This window comes from Chamaea fasciata, unplaced genomic scaffold (genome assembly GCF_029207755.1).
Source record: "Chamaea fasciata isolate MVZ Bird 193981 ecotype frontalis unplaced genomic scaffold, bChaFas1.0.hap1 SCAF_8, whole genome shotgun sequence".
In the NCBI taxonomy this organism is placed as follows: Eukaryota; Metazoa; Chordata; class Aves; order Passeriformes; family Sylviidae; genus Chamaea; species Chamaea fasciata.
The window spans coordinates 15475852-15493311 of record NW_027094093.1 but is presented as its reverse complement, the minus strand read 5'-3'; the positions used below and the strand labels follow the sequence as shown (position 1 = coordinate 15493311).

At 39.6% G+C, this 17460-nt stretch overlaps 1 protein-coding gene across 5 annotated transcripts in view; it reads left to right on the top strand.

The window, feature by feature from the left end:
• Positions 1-16066, top strand: part of UBE2E3 (ubiquitin conjugating enzyme E2 E3) — a 55310-nt gene extending 39244 nt beyond the window's left edge. For 4 of the 5 annotated variants that reach the window (XM_066189815.1, XM_066189816.1, XM_066189819.1 and 1 more), the window contains 3 exons: positions 11750-11882; positions 13519-13666; positions 14672-16066. In XM_066189815.1, coding sequence (XP_066045912.1) covers positions 11750-11882; positions 13519-13666; positions 14672-14769 — 379 coding nt within the window. In that variant the 3' untranslated portion in view covers positions 14770-16066. Of the gene's footprint in view, positions 1-8801; positions 8935-11749; positions 11883-13518; positions 13667-14671 lie in introns of those variants that run through there. The other variant, XM_066189817.1, reaches the window with a different exon arrangement.
• Positions 16067-17460: the final 1394 nt, after the last annotated feature.

Sequence of the window (17460 nt, the reverse complement as noted above, 5' to 3'; positions counted from 1 at the left end):
CCTAGACTGCAAATGTAATCAATGTGTGCTTAATAGTGTTCACTAAATTATACTGACTGAAAATATGAAGGAAGAAGACTTACATATAAATATATATTAGGACATGTCGGAAGAGATCATACTTAATTTATATATAACCTGATGAATTTTGCTGCAGTAGACATTAAGCTTCTTCTCTCTACTGATGAATCATGCTTATAGCCTCAAATAAAAACCATACACAGTGTGAGCCTTTTCTTTTTAAGATCTCAGCCATTCCATGTCTGTGTTGTAGTGGTATCTAATTCCTGAATGTGGTGCAACTGGTGCAGCTACCTGAGCTATTGGAAAGAAAGATTCAGCACCCAGTGTCGGTGCTGTCCACGTACTTTTGATTTGCCCAAAGTCTGAGCTGCTGTATCCTGCTGCAGGCAGTAAACTGCCACTTCCCAACAGCTGCCTCAAATCTGGGCTGTGGGAGAAAATAACTTTTCTTACAAGGGAGTCCCTGCATATCTTAGTCTAGTGGTACCAGTATTCAACTGCAGAATTCTGTGGGGGTCGCAGATTCCCTGGGTTGTCTTGAGCAGTGGCAGCTCCCTTAGAAGAGGGGTACAAAGCCCTGTTCCCAGGGCTAACCCAAGCAGTCTCTGCTCCTTACACCACAGCTATATCCACAGAGAACATTTGCTTTAAATATTGAATTATTATTGGTAGAGGAAGCAGTAGTTGGGCTGGATCTGGCATTTCAATAAACATATTTTACTAGGTGAGACTTGTTTCACTCAGATGTTTATTGACCTTTCTTTCCCCTGAAATGGTTATTATTTTCGTATTTTTCTTTAGTGTAGTACACCTTTGTGGAGTAAAATGAACTCATATCAGACATTGATTTCTGTGTATTTGTATGCATGATGCTTTCTCTATTCCTTTGAATTGCTTTGCTTTTGGATGTAAAGTTGGTATTCCCAGAGTGTTTTAATGCTTTTTATCCAGAGATTACATTTATATATTCTCTGTACCAAGTGTTGCTTCAGCTGTCTCCAGTTTTGCACTACACAAAGGAGATTCTGATCCTCAATTGCTTTTGCTTTGAAACTCTCCAAGCTCTCATATTTAACTAGAGGAGTGGGCATTGTTGGGCTAATGTTTCAGAACCCAAATGGAGCCTGCCCTGTGCTGGTATAGGGCAGTTAATGCTCATAACGTTGGGTCACTCTCTAACTCACATACTAAATGAGCATTGTGGAATGGTGTCAGGGGAGGATCCTGAGCCCCAGCTTTATCCCTGCTCTAGCTCTGGAATTGCACACACAGAATATAATTCCAGCATGTGTTAAGCCAGTTCAGGTTGAGCTGCTGCAGCCCCCACTTTTGCCCTCCTCCCCAGTGCAGCAGTTCTTGTGCTGGTGCTGGCATCTGAGCCAGTCTGCAGCCAGCTGCCACTTCCAGGAGTCTTGGCAGTAATCACTGGTTACTTCTCAACCTGCTCAGCACAACAGAGCAATTAATATCAAATAATAAATTAGATATGTAAAAATTGTCAGCAATGATAAACTTGTCCCCTGCACGGAATGTGATGCTTGTCATCGTTTTGCTCTAAGCAGAGTTTAAAGGTCACAGCCAGAGTTCTGGTGTTCATTTCAGTGGAAAAACAAAAAAGTGAGAAGCTCATTTAATCAACCCTCAGTGCAGGAAATTTTGTTAGCCAGTGTGGAGACACAACTAGAGACAAACCTTCTGAACATTGAACTGCCGTGCTGAACAAGATTCTTGAGTTTTGCCTAATCAGATTCACACCCCTTCAAAATAGGTAACTACTCCCAATTCAGCTAGTCAGCATGGTGACCCCAAGCATGTTGGGAAAGGAGAATTTTTTTGAGAAATACAGCCTTTTTCTAGTTACAAATATTTGCATCAGACTTTTATGGTTTCAAGGCAGGCATCTGGCACAGGGGGCTACGGCACAGCATTTTCTGGTTTGTTAGGCTGTACAGTCTGATGTGGAAATGAATAGAGACAAGAGGAAGAAAGTATTTAAAAGTAATAATAGAATTACATCCGGGAGAAAGCCTGTGCTAGGAAAACTGGACCAAGAACTGACTTAGATGCTGAAAATACAGACTTGTTTTGATTGCAAATACTCAGTGCTCGCTACAGGTTAACATTCAGGAAGTTAGTATGAAACAACTCTATGAAACTGAAATGCACATATTAGAAGTCATTCAGGCCCCAGGTAGGTGCTTCTTAATCAGAGTGTTAATGTGTGGTATTGGAGGCATGGTTATCGGACTGATTGGTTTTGCTTTTACTTCTGTGTGGGCAAGCTGGAACTTCTTTGCTGAAGTTGAAAGCTGATTTTTTAGAGCAGGGGGAAAAGGCAACTTCTAGCTCTATTGTTGTGAAGTGGTAGAGAAGTAGAGAATGCTGGACATCCTGGAGGTGGAGGAGGAGGTTCCACTGTGGGAGCACCAGGCATGTTGGGTGTTCATCCTCATGACAGGTGGATACACGCACATTTCAGTGAAGGTGACTTCCCAGCAATTCTCTCTTTCTTGGTCCTTCACGAAGTACCTGAATAAATCGTGTTCTATGAATTGCACTCTATCCTTTTATGATATTAGAATCAAATTTTTCCACAACATTAACGCTGTTCACAAGTTTAATCACAGAGTCTGCCTTTAGGCTTCAGTTGTCAGATGGTGGTGATTCTCTAATTCACCAGTGTGCTTTCTGTCTTGAAAAACATTGTTCATTAGTGTTCCTTTCGCTTTTTGGATGATGGTACCTTCCTTAGAAAACAAAGGTTAATCTGCAGAGAAGTAGAAGATTTTTTTTAATACATTGGTCACACTTTTAATACATTTGGAATTGCCTAATGTTGAAGTATTTACTGTAGGTTGATAGCTGGGGATTTCATTTGAACAGCTTAGTTAACTTGCAGGCTCAGTCTGTTGAAAATTGCCCACTTATTGTTCTTAGCCATGAGTATTTTTATAAGTTTACTACATTTTTAAAGCCAGTTGTATTTTTAGTTTAATTAGGTCTTTTAGTGAAATTGTTTAAACTGTTCTTTCTTCCACCATCTGAAGGGTGCGCATAAGGGATGTTGGGAATAATAGGTTTTTCTCTTTGTTGACATTAAAAGTGTCATTGACAATACTGGTAGGAAATCCTAACCTGGATTTCTCAGTGTCACTTAGCTTTGTGATGTGAAGATTTTGCAGTGAAGAGTGGAGGTGGCTGATGTCTGAAACATGTGGATGCCCCAGAACATCTGAATGACTTAGTGATAATGTAATCTCAGTCCAGTGGGTGAGGTGATGCTCTGGGATTTGGGAGATTTACATTGCAGTCATACTCTACAGCACACATTTTCTGGATGTGTTTGTGGGCAGACACCTTAAAGTAAGGCTGCACAACTTCTCAGGCACCATGTGATTCTTTCAGTGTGAATTCCTAGAATCAGTATGTAGGCTAAACATACCGAAGAACAAATATCTTTGTATCCCAAATGAGTTTTGTTTGTGTTAGGGAGTTGAGAAGGATCCTCTCTCATAGAAGAAAAGCAAAATTTTCCGTGTTTGCTAAACCCAGATTTATCGGTAATTTTGGGTGGAAGGAAAATGGGAAGTGTACACCTGCTAGATAAATTTCTTCAATGAAGTGATTTGGCCCTAGTAGTAATTGAGCTTTATATCAGCAGCTAGAAAACAGTGTTTTGACACTAGTATTACAGTTCTTTCAGCACTGATGAAAGTGAACTGGGCTTTTGTTTTATGCTAAATTAAAACTTCGTTATTATGAACACTTGGTGGAGTCGCAGGAAATGTCTCCCTTTACTGTCTGTCTTGTTCTGTGTTTTATTAGGCAGTATGGATAATTTCTCCAGTGTAGGCATAGGAGAGGGACTTCTGTGCCGATTTCAAGTTAGTTCCTGCTGAACATTTGGTTTATTTAAAATTTCTTAGTGCTTGTGAGTCCCAAGATTTCTGTGTTCAGAACTCATGTTTGGTGAACTTTTTTGCGTATTGCCTGGATACAGCTCCTCTCTGTCAAGAGCATAGACATAGACAATCTGATGTGTTTTGTTACATGGTTTAAACTAAGTATTTCTGTTGTAATTTAGCAAACTGTGTTCTGCTGTTTAGTTATTTAAAAAAACCCCACAAAAACACATAATTGGTAGGGTTGTTCTGGAAGATGGGAAGGGCATGCACAGACTTCTAACAGCAGCAAGAAAGGTCCTAGGAACTAGCAGGAATACAAGGAGGAAAGTAATCTAAAGCTATTGTAGCAATGAACCAATTTAATGGGGCTTTAGGCAGTGGAAAAGCTGTCAGTTTTCCAAAACACATTGCTTGGGTTTTCTACATATTACAGCTTTGATGGAATTAGCAAGTGATTTGTTCCTTAGCTTCCTTTGGTAAAAACAGTGTATATTCTTCTACTAATGGCAAGTGTTCTGCTGGAGGTTCTGCTGGTCTAAAACACATCTTTCCCATCAGGGTGATTAATAGCAGATCTGCACTGGCTTAGATGCCCTGATGGTACAATGTGACCTGAACCAAACACAGCCACATGGTCACATTTCTAAGCCAGAGCAAGTGACTGAAGTTCATGCCCTACTCTGGCTGCAGGAGGACAAATGACACCTGATTAAGCATAAACCTCATAATCCATAGATGGGTTTTGAATGTGTATGGTTTGGCCAAGTTAGTTTAGGCTGGATCAGCACTTTGCTTGAAGCAGCCACACTGCTTTTGAGGAGCTCTCAAATTGCACTTGCTTTGCATTGACCCATGTCCTTGGGCAGAAATCCTGCACTGCTTTACAGCCAGCTGAATTATCAGGGGATCTATGAGGTAAAAAAAGTTGTTTGTTGTTGTTTCTTTTGGGTTTTTTAATGCTAATTTCTAGATTTGTGTTTTAAGGACATCATAGACTTTAGGGAAGTGACAGAAGGAAAGATTTGTTCACTGAACTAGATCCTTGTATGCTCAATTCCACAGAGCCTCTGTGGATCTACCAGAAGCCGTAAATAACCTTTTCCCGCAAACAAATGTAGCAGGTAGTTCAGCGGCAGGTAAAATAAAAACAGTTGTAGCTATATAAAGAACACAATAGACTGAAACTTCTTCTTTGTAAAAAATTGCACATAACATGTAAACCTTAATAACAGCGAGCACCTTATCAAAACGTGTTTTCTTCAGAGTTTTGATACATTGCTACAGACAGCCCTCATGTGTCCAACCTTGGGAAAATGCTGTAATCCTTAAATTAGGACTATACTTGTAGCTCTTGCCAGTGAAATCAGAATGCTTTCTGTGTCAATGGGATGTAGTGCCCAGATTCTGTAAGTAGAGGTGCTTAGGCACTGGTAGTGATAATATGAATGCTGAGAATAAGCACTCCGGAGAGCCTTGTAAACAAGGCTTTGAAAAATGGAGAAAATGGAAATTGTTATCCGTGCTTTTCACAGGTCAGAGTACTGAAAGCCACCCACAAACACATGCCTTTTAATTAACATTCATTTCCTCTCTTGCATTTTATAACCAAAACCACAAGAGTTTGGAAAAGAGAATTAAGAAAGAAAAAGGATAATGCCCACATTTTCTTCAAAATGTTGAGAATATCAAAGCAAGAAAATATTTTGAGCATTTTCTGTTCCCATGCTTAGCATTAAAACATAACTACTGGTAAGTGATTTGTGCTTTTTCTGGACCTCAGTGAGCAACTCAGACAGCTTGTACCAGATAGAGATCCTTTGGTTACTTGTGAGATTATTTTTTGTTGTTTAATTACCAGCAGCATGACAGTGCTAGATAAAAATGTAGTGTGCTACCAGATAGGGTTGTCTAGCTCTGTTTTCACTCACTTTCTCACTGCATGGGGGAGTGAGGAGGATTTTCTCAAGTGCTGAGCTTAGTGGCTTGAGTTAGGAGCCAGGCTCCCCATGCTGTTGGTGAAAAGTAGGTGTCGCCAGAGGGAGATGGAAAATATTGGTTTTAGGGACTATTTAGATGTTCCATGTGCTGCAGTCACTCTTCTCTCCACCCTGATTGTCTGGGTAGTTTGAGGAGCAAACATCATCATCCACACTAGAAATCCTGCATGGTAAATATGAATCTCCACCTCTGTGATAAGTTGAAGTTACCTGAGCTTGGGGAATTTTTCTTCAGCTGGAAATGAGTTCATCAAGCTCAGAAGCTGAGAGGGTGAAGCAGGCAGACTCTTTAGAGATGGGGTCTGTGTATTTGCCTGAGTTGTATATGCTGATGAGATCTGTCACAGCCCCTTTAGTATGTTGTGGTGAACTAGATACTAAACTAGAACTGAACTAGATCATCCAACAGCTTTAGCTGAGACGGTGTCCAAAACACAGCCTTTTGTGCTGATAACATCCTGGTTGCCTTTCTTCCAGCAGGATTTGTAAAAGTCAATTTCCAAAGCTGTGTTGAAGATTTTGCAGAACTTTACTATACTGTAGCATTATGAAGTGAATTTTTCAAGCACAAGGTTGTGGAAAATGCTTGAGGGCATTTTTCTTTCTTTACTTAGTACCTTCAGTTGAAATAACAAAAATCAAAACAGATATCTTATTCCTCTCTTAAAGCACTGTCTTCACTTACACTGCTGTAAAAATTGCATCGTGACAGAGTTGTGGCTGAGCAGTCTGTGAAGAACTTCCAAGAGTTTTACTTTTGCTGTATCTCATTTTGAAATAAACATTTAGGAAGGACGGAGGGAGGTCTTTCCTTATGTAATTCTCACCCTAGATACCCCATTTGGTTTGTTAGCTGCTGCCTTTGTAATGATCAGTAGCAATCTTTCCCAGCCTTTACAGTTCTATGATTCTTCCTGCTTGGGTATCACATCTGAGGTTGGAGCCTTTGAGAGAACATGAGAAAATATTCCACCACTTAAGCTTGTGCCATGTAGGCACCCCTGGTGGTTTTCTTGAGGTGTAGACCAATGTCTTTAGTTTTATGATGCCAGTGACATTTCTCATTAGACTTTTAGAGCCTGACAGCCTTCACCGTTGGAAGCTTCCTAAACAGAAGCACACCCACCCCCCCCCCCCCGCCGTTGTATGCTATTGCAGACCGATACTCTGTATCGTAATAAAGCATAACACAGAGTTAACATCAAATCGACACAAATTACATTTTCCCTCATCTTTTTTCTTCTCAATTAGCACAGTCTCAGTACTATGAAGTTGCGTTCTGTTGCCAAATTTGGAGCCCTGTGTTTTAGAGGAGTGCTTGACAGCAGTGCATTTAGCAAGTGCAGAAAGCAAAATGCTACCAGCATCATGTAGATTGGAAATTTCTTGTCCTAGTTTCTTGTCCTGCATTTAGTTCCATATGGGCAGCTTCAATGCATTTTGATTTAATGAACTGTAACAAAAGCTGAACTCGGATTTCTTTAACCACGACATTGGAGTCTAACAGGCTTCTTGCTGGTGAGAATGCTGCTGCATTCACATGAATGCTCTTAGCACTGTGCTGATAAAGCTGTTCTTCATCTTTGGGAAACTTGAGAGCCAGGGTTCAGCAGAGTTAGGTTTGAAAGACCTGGTGTGTACCTGTGGGCCCCTCAAGTTTAACCTCGTGTCTTTTCAAATTCACCATCTGAAGTCACACCTGTAAATAAAATCTGTTCAGTGGACTAGCTTGGCTACAACATGCTTATAAATCCTTTGTCTTATCTGAATCAGGTATATATCCCTCAGTGAAGTGGTGTAATGAATATTTGCGTAGGAAACAGATGCAGCCAGTTAACTGTAATTTATTTTTTAAAAGCAATCCATCTTTAATGTATGAAGTAAACCCCTCTAATTTTGCAAATAATATTTTGTCATTTCAATTAAATTGCTTTGTTACTGTCTGAGATTTTTTTTAGTCCATATTGTAAAAAAATAAGCGGATTTTTTACTGAGGATGAAGTAATGGTTTACTGACTTTGTGATGTTCAGAAGCTAATTTAGGAGGACAGCAGTCCGTTAGCAATGGGCCGCACTTGTATGCTCTGTAGCCAAAATACTGAAGTTGTCATCAGACCTGTTGCTCCGTCAAAATTTTGTGTTTTAAAGAACTGGACAGAGGAGGACTTTTTGTCTGTATAGAGTCCATATGGGAAAGTTGTCAGGAGCTGGGTCTGTCAGTGATGAATAGAGAAGGGGAAGAAAACCGTGGAAGTTCCCCATTGTAGTGCTGTGCCTGGGGTGTTCTGTCCAGTGTGGCAGACAGCGAGAAAGAGTCCTAGGCTGTCACTCATCACAGTTGTCAGGGTTTTAGGTGAGATGGTTACAGCCTGTGCTTGCAGTAGGAACGTCTCTTGAACACTAGGAGAGGTTCTGGGTATGAAGAGCTCAAGAACAGCTCCTAGAAGGCCTCCTGTGCCAGCCTCTTTAGTGCCCAGCAGTAGGACAGCATTTCGACTGGTTGTATCAATATAAACTGTTAATAGAAATATTCAATAGAAAGTATTTTCAATAGAAAATTATGGACAGAGTAAAGCTTCCTTACTCCCAGCTTTTACGCTGGGTTTTGTGCTGTTCTCTGGGAACGGAGAAGCAGTTCCCTCCCCGTGTCTCTGCAGCCCTGAGTGATGCTCTGCGGAGACGGGGGCCGAAGGCAGTGCCTCCAGCGGGGCTCCAGCGCCGCTCGCGGCTCGGACACAGCGAGGTGTGGCCTGAGACAGGCAGGGCTGCACTTTCTCCTCCGCCTGCAGGCAGTCAGGTGGGCGGAACCCCACTGCCCTGTCCTTGTGGAAATCACTGCAGGGGCTGCCACTGCTGGGAATTGGTCTGCTGTCTTCTGCTGAGTCATAGAGAAAGGGGATTTGTGTGCTTCCAGAAAAGATTACCTTGGCATTTATACAGAAGACAAAAGTGGAGTATGGCTGGCTGAGGATGATTCCTAGTGGAAATACACAGGTTGCCAAAGCCAGGTGAGATGTCTTGACTCTGGTCTGTAGTCTTGTCTCCTCAAACCAATAATGTAGCAATTGCAGGGATTTTTAGGCTGCTACTGAAGCAGGGGTATCTTTTACACCACTGGAAGTGGGACGCTGCTTCAGCTGTTAAATATAAACTTAACAAATCTCAATCAGATATAATGATTTAACATTTTAAAATCTTCTCCTTTCTCTAAGTGCGATTACTGTTTCAGCTTTGTGTTTCTGTTGACATTGCAGCAATCTTTGCTCAGCAGTTAGGATGAGTTTCAAACATAGCATTTTCTTCTGTTACAAGGTTAGAGCCTTGCAGCCCTTCTCATGTTATAGCCCGATCCTTTTCTGTATTGCTGGAGGTAGCGTGGAGGAGTAGAGCAGATAATAACAGGCAGAGGGCCATGGCACTGGGTTCATGGATGCCCGTGCTCTGACTTGGTATGTGATTACCAGATAGTTTGACCCTGGACTGGTGCTGCACTTAATCGTGACATTCATTGGGCTGTCACTGATTTGATACATCTATTTCATTAATTTAATGGAATTGCATCCAGCTGTTGGAGGTGTATGAAAGAAAGGTACCTGACATGCAGGGCAAGAGCACTAACCTCTGCATTAAACTACAAAACCGTCATTAGGACATCTAATGCTGAAATTGATTTGTTCCACAGAAATTTCGTTTTCAAGCACAATACTAATTAGCTGTAAGCTTGATGAATGTCAAGAATTAATTGAAACATTTCAGTAGCCTGTATGGGTTTTAAATGTTGTTATTATTGCCCCAATATTTCCAGTTCTTATAATAATTGCTTTTTAGGGAGCATGAATAAAATTATCTTCTGCAGTGACTCAAGGTACAGATGGTTCATTGCATTACCAAAAATGGACCTGTTTGCTTCCAGATTTCCCTTTTCTTTCCCTTAAAATGTATCTAGTATTTTCCTTCCACTTTTGTGCATGCTTTGCAATTAGAAAGTAAGATTTTAGATCCAAACATTATTTTTGGCAGCACTTGTAGGTTTGTTTTTTTTCCTGGCTATGCTCTGGAGGCTAGCATTCTCTTGTTACCTGCTTTCATTTTGGCAACAGGAAAATAGCTACAGCTACATAAATTTTTTTGTTGTTTTTAAGCAAATAGGATGTCATCCAAATTCCATCATTATTTTGTCCTGTTTATGAAAGAACTGCAACATTTGATACATGAAATGTTTACAAGATAAAAAAACATTTTGGAAAATTATGAATTGAAAGAGAATTCATAATCAAAATCAGCATTTTTTCCTCAAATATGATCTTAATATAAAACTAGCTAAATTTTTTGTGTGGGGCTTGTAGATCCATAGTGCAGACTGCTCATATTCATTGTCTCTGATGAGTGTGTCCATGTTTGACTACATAGTAAGGATGAATGTCCAACATGCTGTGTTACAGGCTGCAAACAGATATGTGACAAATAGGTGGGGTGACATGACACAGGAGGAGCCTCAACATTTGTCGAGAGTTTCCTCTGTGTGTCGAGGAGTTCCAGAAACCACAAATTCCCAGGCTGCAGTGGTGCCATGCCCCCTCGTTCGCTTCGTGTGCAATCACAAGTGACAGTCCTCGGGTCTCTTCCTGGGCACCGCGGAGGGAGAAGGATGGGGCTGCTTCAGCATGTCTGGGAAATGGGGGTGGTGCCTGGGAAACTGCCCAGCTGGGGAGAGCTGGAAGGATGTTTTACAGTGCTGTGTTATCGACTTTTCTGCATAGATGTGCTCAATCCACTGTGTCTGCGTGAGCTCAGTGCTGTTGTTCTCCACAGCGGTCAGTTCAGTAAGTTTGGATCTCAGCAGGGTGGGTTCAGGACCCTTTGTGGAAGGTTAGGTTGATTTTTATCCAGACTTTCTTAAAGATTTGATTTTTTTGGTGGTGATTTCTTTTTTTTTGTGATTTCTTTTTTTTTTATGGGGGGGGGGAGGGTGGACAGAAGGGTTTATTGTTTCGTTAGGGCGTTTTGGGAGGATGTTAGATGGTTTCTGTGTGATAATTGCATTAGTGATAGCTCAGAAGTTGAGAAAATGCTGGTTCATTATCCATTTTTTCAGACCTTTAGTAATTAATTATGCAGTAACCCTTCTCTTAGTGAGAAATGCACTCAGTGTTGTATTTCTTAAAGTATTTTTGGCTCGTTGTCTCATTGCTGATTGCCCAGAGGCATAACACAAATATATCCTGAAGAAACAGTTATTTGGAATGACTGCTGCAAGAAGCTCAGTTCCATGTTACTTGATTCTCTCTCCTTTCCCTAGTTTTGCTGCCCAAGCGTGTAACATTTCACTCTAGCCTATGAAACAAGTAACAATAAATGTGTATCAATGTACTTGAAAGCCACATTTTTTATGAAGGTGTGATCTGTTAAATGCTTGGAGAAGATGAATATGGTCAAGATGTAAAACTCCTTTTGTGTATGAAAATGATGGCATTGAAAGTGTGATGGAGAAAAGGTGATGAAAGGGTGATGTAGAACCTCAGAGCAATGACATACTCAAGAAAATAGATCTTGGGATACGTTTTGGACAGTGTAAAACCAGTAGTTCATGGTCATTCTGTTTCATTGCTGTTTCTCCAAAAGAAACAGCAGTGTACCCAGCCTTTGTGCCAGTTTAAAACATCGAGCCCACTGAAATCAGCTGGAAATCATCTGGGCAGGTATTAAAAATAGTCAAATGAGGTTTTTTTTAAATAAAATGAATGCTGAAGGAAATCCATAAAATGCCTCTCTCAAAGGTGCCTCTGACTCTTTCTTTCCCTCTCCTCTTTTTTCTTTGCACAGTGCCGGTCCTAAAGGAGATAACATTTATGAATGGAGATCTACTATACTTGGACCTCCAGGTTCTGTATATGAAGGAGGCGTTTTCTTCTTGGATATCACATTTTCATCTGACTATCCATTCAAGCCACCAAAGGTAAGGGTAAGGTTTTTATTGTGCTTATCATTTTTTCATGTGAGAAGAATGCAGCTTGCAGCCAAGTGAGTGATCATTGCTTTCTGAATATCAAATTTGTTTATGGTCTCTTGAACAAAACTACAAGGTCCAAAATCTTGGCTTGCAGTCTCAGAAAAATCCCATCTAATTTACTTCTTGATTACCCGAGTCAGTACTGATTTCCAAACTTCACACAGTGATAGATGATAATTATGATCAAGAGGTAAGATTCAAGAAATTTTAGTACTAGTAGAAGACAACACAAGACTTTCTTATGTTTCCTTCTTCTCATTCTAGCTACTAAAATATATGTGTGATAGTCTTTTCTGTTATGGGCCAGATTCTATATTCAATATTATCATGCAATTTTTAACAAAATAAGAAAAAGCTAAAATGAGTTCACATAGAAAACTGGAGTGTTATATTGTGACTTAAAATTGGGTAAATTAGCATGATGAATTTCCATTATTTTAAAATGTCTATTTACTACTGCTAATCATCAATCTTGTTTGATAAAGTTTTTGAGCAAAAGCTCTTTTTATTAAGTTAAGTTAATCTTAAATTAAAATGTCAATTCCTTGCTCAGAAATAGTATGGACACCTAATAAATTGTAATTTACAAATGGATATGAAAGAATTTAAAGTTCAATTTCTTTTCCCCTCTCTTACTGCCAAATCAACTCTTGACCAAGTCACCAGAAAAAAACACTGCAAAACTCTCACAACTGAACAGATTCTACCACACAGCATTCTGACTTACAGCTTTGGGGGCTCTAACTTTGTTACTATAAATCTATTACCTTCATTTAATATGTTCTGAGTTAAGAATGTTATACTGAAGTGATGCACAGTTTTAGACAAATTCCTCATTCAAATCTTGCAGATTTTTTTAGAGCAAGATAATTTTTGAATTTTCAGCATACATTGTGGTTTCCACTTGCCCCCATCAGTCTGAAAAAGAAAAATTTCTCTATTTTCTTGTACTTTGTGCAATTAAAGCAGTCACATATTTCTCACTTCTAATTTGTGCAGAATGTTCGCGTGCTCTATCAATATTAGGCTGAAATTATTCAAAACCAAGGATGGGTTTAGTTAGTCTAATAGCATTGTTTTGGCTGTATATTATATTCTGCCTATTGAAGGGTAAGGATAAAGATTTCATTGTTAATTTAACAAGACTAATTTTCATGGTCTGTGTTTGGGCTTCTGAAAGAAAGAAAAAGATCAACTAACACTGCACACGCAGACAAATTCTGTGAACTTCTTCACCTTCAGAAACCACAGTAAAGTTACATTTGTAATTAGAATGTTCCTGACTTGTGGTATGTGCACTAAATAGCTACTGTACTATAAAGTAGGTCCCAATTTTTCTGGACACTGTACAGAAAGCCTGTGTGAAAGCAGTTTATGCCCCTAATCTCATCACGGTAGGTTTTTTAAAGGCAGCCCTGGCTACAGAAAATAGTCACTCTTCTGTTAAACTATTGCGGTTTGGAAGCCAAGCAGAGGAGCTGCCTCTGCAGAACTGGGCATCCCACAGGCTGCCCAGAGCCAAGGGACACCATCCCTGGGCAGCACTGAATGACTCTCTCTGTCTCTTGTGCTGTGATTCCAGGTTACTTTCCGCACCAGAATTTATCACTGCAACATCAACAGTCAGGGAGTCATCTGTCTGGATATCCTGAAAGACAACTGGAGCCCTGCTTTGACTATTTCAAAGGTTCTGCTGTCTATTTGTTCTCTTCTGACAGACTGCAACCCAGGTAAGGAGCTATAGTTCACTGAGAGACTCTCAGTTGTTTGACTTAGTTGCCATGGAATGTAATTTGTATTTTTGATTTCATGCAGAATAAATAAAATTTAATATTTTTGAAATTTGCGATAAAGCACTCCAGATTGGACGTGGTCTCACCTTTAATGGTGTTTTTCACTCCTGTGACACAGCAGAAAGTAAATAGCACTAAGTCCTTTTTTTTCCAAGATATGATGAAGAAAATAAGCTGATGTCATTGAAGGTCTGTATTGAAGGAGCTCCAACAAATGAGTTTTTAATCCAGCAAAGGAGTAACGTTCTCCTGAGTTATAAATCCTGCGAGTCGGGAAGGGGCTGCAGGAAGTCTCTTAAGACAGCAGTTGAAAGGTTTAATCTTGCAAATGTGGGGAGGTGATGTTCAGAGAGAACTCTCCCTTTTTCAAAGAGACTTCCTTGATCCTGTGGGGAGGGGAGGAGCTCCACGGAAGCAGTCCACATTCTCACTCAGCAACAGCTTGTGTGCCCAGTGTCATGAGGCAATGGAGGCTAATTGCCTGCGGTCAGGGCAGGAACTGAGCAATAGTGCTGCCGTTCATTTACAGAAAGTGGTCACAGTTAGGGAGAAATGGATCAGCCTCTTAGGTACAAAGGCTTGATGACTCCTGAAGCAGCTCCCCTCGGTGTGTTCTGCAGCCCTAATGCTCTAACTCCCTGACACGAGGGTGCCAGGCGCTGAATGTCTCCTGCACCCCAAAGGGGTGAAAGCAGAGCACCTGCCTGAGGCAAGCTTCATTCATATGCAGATAACCACAATAGATTTTCTTGTTTTCTTTTCCTGTTTGTTGTGCTTTGTTCATGTGTGCTTTCTTGGAAATGTCTTGTATGATAAGAGCTCCACTATATTTCTGGTCTAAACTATATTTTGGAATGGATGCTGTGTTTTAAAGTGTTTTTGCTTGGGGATTTTTGTTACTTGTCGATTGGATTCTGATGCGTTTTCTCCTGCCTTTTGCAGCTGACCCTCTGGTTGGAAGCATAGCCACTCAATACCTGACCAACAGAGCAGAACATGACAGGATAGCCAGACAGTGGACCAAGAGATATGCAACATAAATGACAAACTACTTGTACAGTGTGAAGGTGCAGAAGGCAACTTTGCAGTGTGCAACAAATCTTTATAGCCTTTACAATACGGACTTCTGTGTATATGTTATACTGATTCTACTCTGCTTTTATCCTTTTGAAGACTGGGATACTGCCCCCCAAAAAGGTAAATGCTATCAAGAGTAGAAATTTGTAGCTGTAGATTAGTTATGTTTAAAATGCCTACTTGCAAGTCTTGCTTCTTTGGGATATCAAAATGTATTTTGTGATGTACTAAGGATACTGTTCCTGAAGTCAACCAAATATTATAGTGCATTTTAGCCTAATTCATTATCTGTATGAAGTTATTAAAGGTAGCTGTAGATTACTAGGAATTATGTCATTTGTATTAAACCCAGATCTATTTCCAATATGTGGTACATGCTGTTGTGAAAACTGTTTTAACTTTTACCTTTGTCAGTTTGTAATGAAAGGATTTCCTTTTTCCCTTTGTAGCTCAGAGAGCACCCAGTGTATCATCTCAAACACAATAAACATGTTCCCCAAGGAGTAGTTTCTTTGTTTTCCTGTTTTAAATTAATATTTTAATAAATTTAATTATAGTAACAAGGCAAGGCCAATGTATCACAGATCCCTGTGGGTAATTTTTAAATTAATATACCTAAGCAAAGGCTTGCTATTAAATGTTTAATGCACACCTGTGGATTGTTTAAGTTTTCCATGTGTTTTTTTTAGCAGAACAAGTGACATTTCTAAAATTTTCTGAAATTGAATACTTTTCAGCTCTTTCTCAAGTTGAAATGATCACATTTCATAGCTTACTCCAGAAGTTAACGTAGCTGGTTGCTTCAGGGCCAGTCCTGCTCTCAGAACAGGCTGCCTCGGTCTTGCTACAAAGGTTTTTTTGCAGGAGGAGGGCCAAGTCAGAGGTAGTCTGGTGCTTTTGTTTCTGAGTAAAACAAGTTGGACTTGCTGACCTAGAGAACCGAGTTATCCATTGAAAAAGGTCTTCCAAAGCATGATTGAACACTGTATCATCTACCCAGAAAAGAGAGGAGTACAATAAATTTAGTCAGATTTATATGACATAAAAACAGTTGTGGGGAAAATAACCTTTCTTAGTAAAAATGAAATCTCTAAAAGTGTTTTAGACTACGTTTTCCCCCCTTCACTTTCTGCCTTGGAAATTTTGTAACATCTGTAAGTACAAAAATACAGCTTTATAGTACATACAGTTTAAAATATAGAGTCACTAATAGTTTTATAATTTAAGCTTTTATAGTTTGCCAGTCACAATATTGATTATTTTTTAAAAAGGCACTTGATTCCTTTAAATGATTTTTAAATTACACTTAATTTTAAAGTCTCCCTTACTAGCTGGTATTTTCAGAGATAACATAGTACTTCCTTCAATAAGACGCTCTGCTCATTTAATATATGAAAACTGAATGTTAAGTTTAAATATTAAAGCAATACAAAAAATGCTAAAAATTTAGTTCTAAAGTTGACCATTACTATACAAGTCCCTGGTTTTTGTATCGCATAACCTTTGACCATGAATTGTCCACCCTACTTTAAATATTTCTACAGATGCCTGAAGGTGGCTTGAAGAACTGTGTATCCCAAATATCTCAACCTAGAAGTCAGTTGCTCTTGGTAGCTACAAGATAGCTTTAGAGTTCAGGTTTAAAAGTGCAAAAGGGAATGAGAAACAGGATCTGGCAGGTGAATATGCCTAAGTCAGGTAACAGACTAATGCCAGGAGATGAAGTGCTGGAAATCACTGCTGAAGGTGACCAGAATTTCTTGTCATGTCATTGGATGTGTGAGAAATAGCACAGATTGGCAAAGAAACAAGGGGCTATCACATCTGGGCTGCACATGTGAAGTCTGCTCCCTGCTGACTGTTAGTGCACTCGTGGGCCACTCCAGTGACCTTCCAGTGGAGAGCAAACCATGGAGTTCACACATTAACTGTGTTGCCTACAGAATTTATAGATATTTATATCATGAAATAATATGGTATGAAAATACAGGTTTTAATTCTAATTTTAATGTATTTTGGGTTTGTATTGTACCTACAACCTCAGATACCTAGGTGTACAAATGGGATGCCTTGTTAGTGTTGCCCCATCTTGCCTTCCTTGCAATTGGATCCTTTACACTGAATTCCCATCCTCTTTTTTTTTTCTTTTTCTTTTTTTTGTTGGTTTGTCATGATTCTGTTCTTTTTTAATGTAGATTTTTTTTGTGTGTAAATTTTATATTTACTGAAGTAAAGGTTGTTTTTGTGTAAACATTTAAACTTTAAAAGAAAAAGAAGCTAATTTTGTTTCTCAAGTTCTCTCTGCTAAACCATGCAGTAGAAAGAAATTTGTATTGTTAAATAAATCAATTAGTTGTTAAATGAGAATGTGTGTCTGTTTTCATGGGGAGGGAAGAAGCCCCTGCTGGAAATATATCCAAAGCACTGGTTGCAAAGACCATCTGATGTTTCAAACTATTTCCTTCCTGGCTGTGCTGGGGTGAATACTGTATGCTACCAAAGAATGGCACTGATCCTCTTTTACTGTTTTAAGAAGATAGAACAGAAAATCACCACCATTCGCTGGGCTCAATATTTGTGAAAAAGTGAACATTTTTGTGTAAAGCTGAAGATAGTGCACATGCCCTCTTCTTTGCCATTTTGGATGGTCTTTT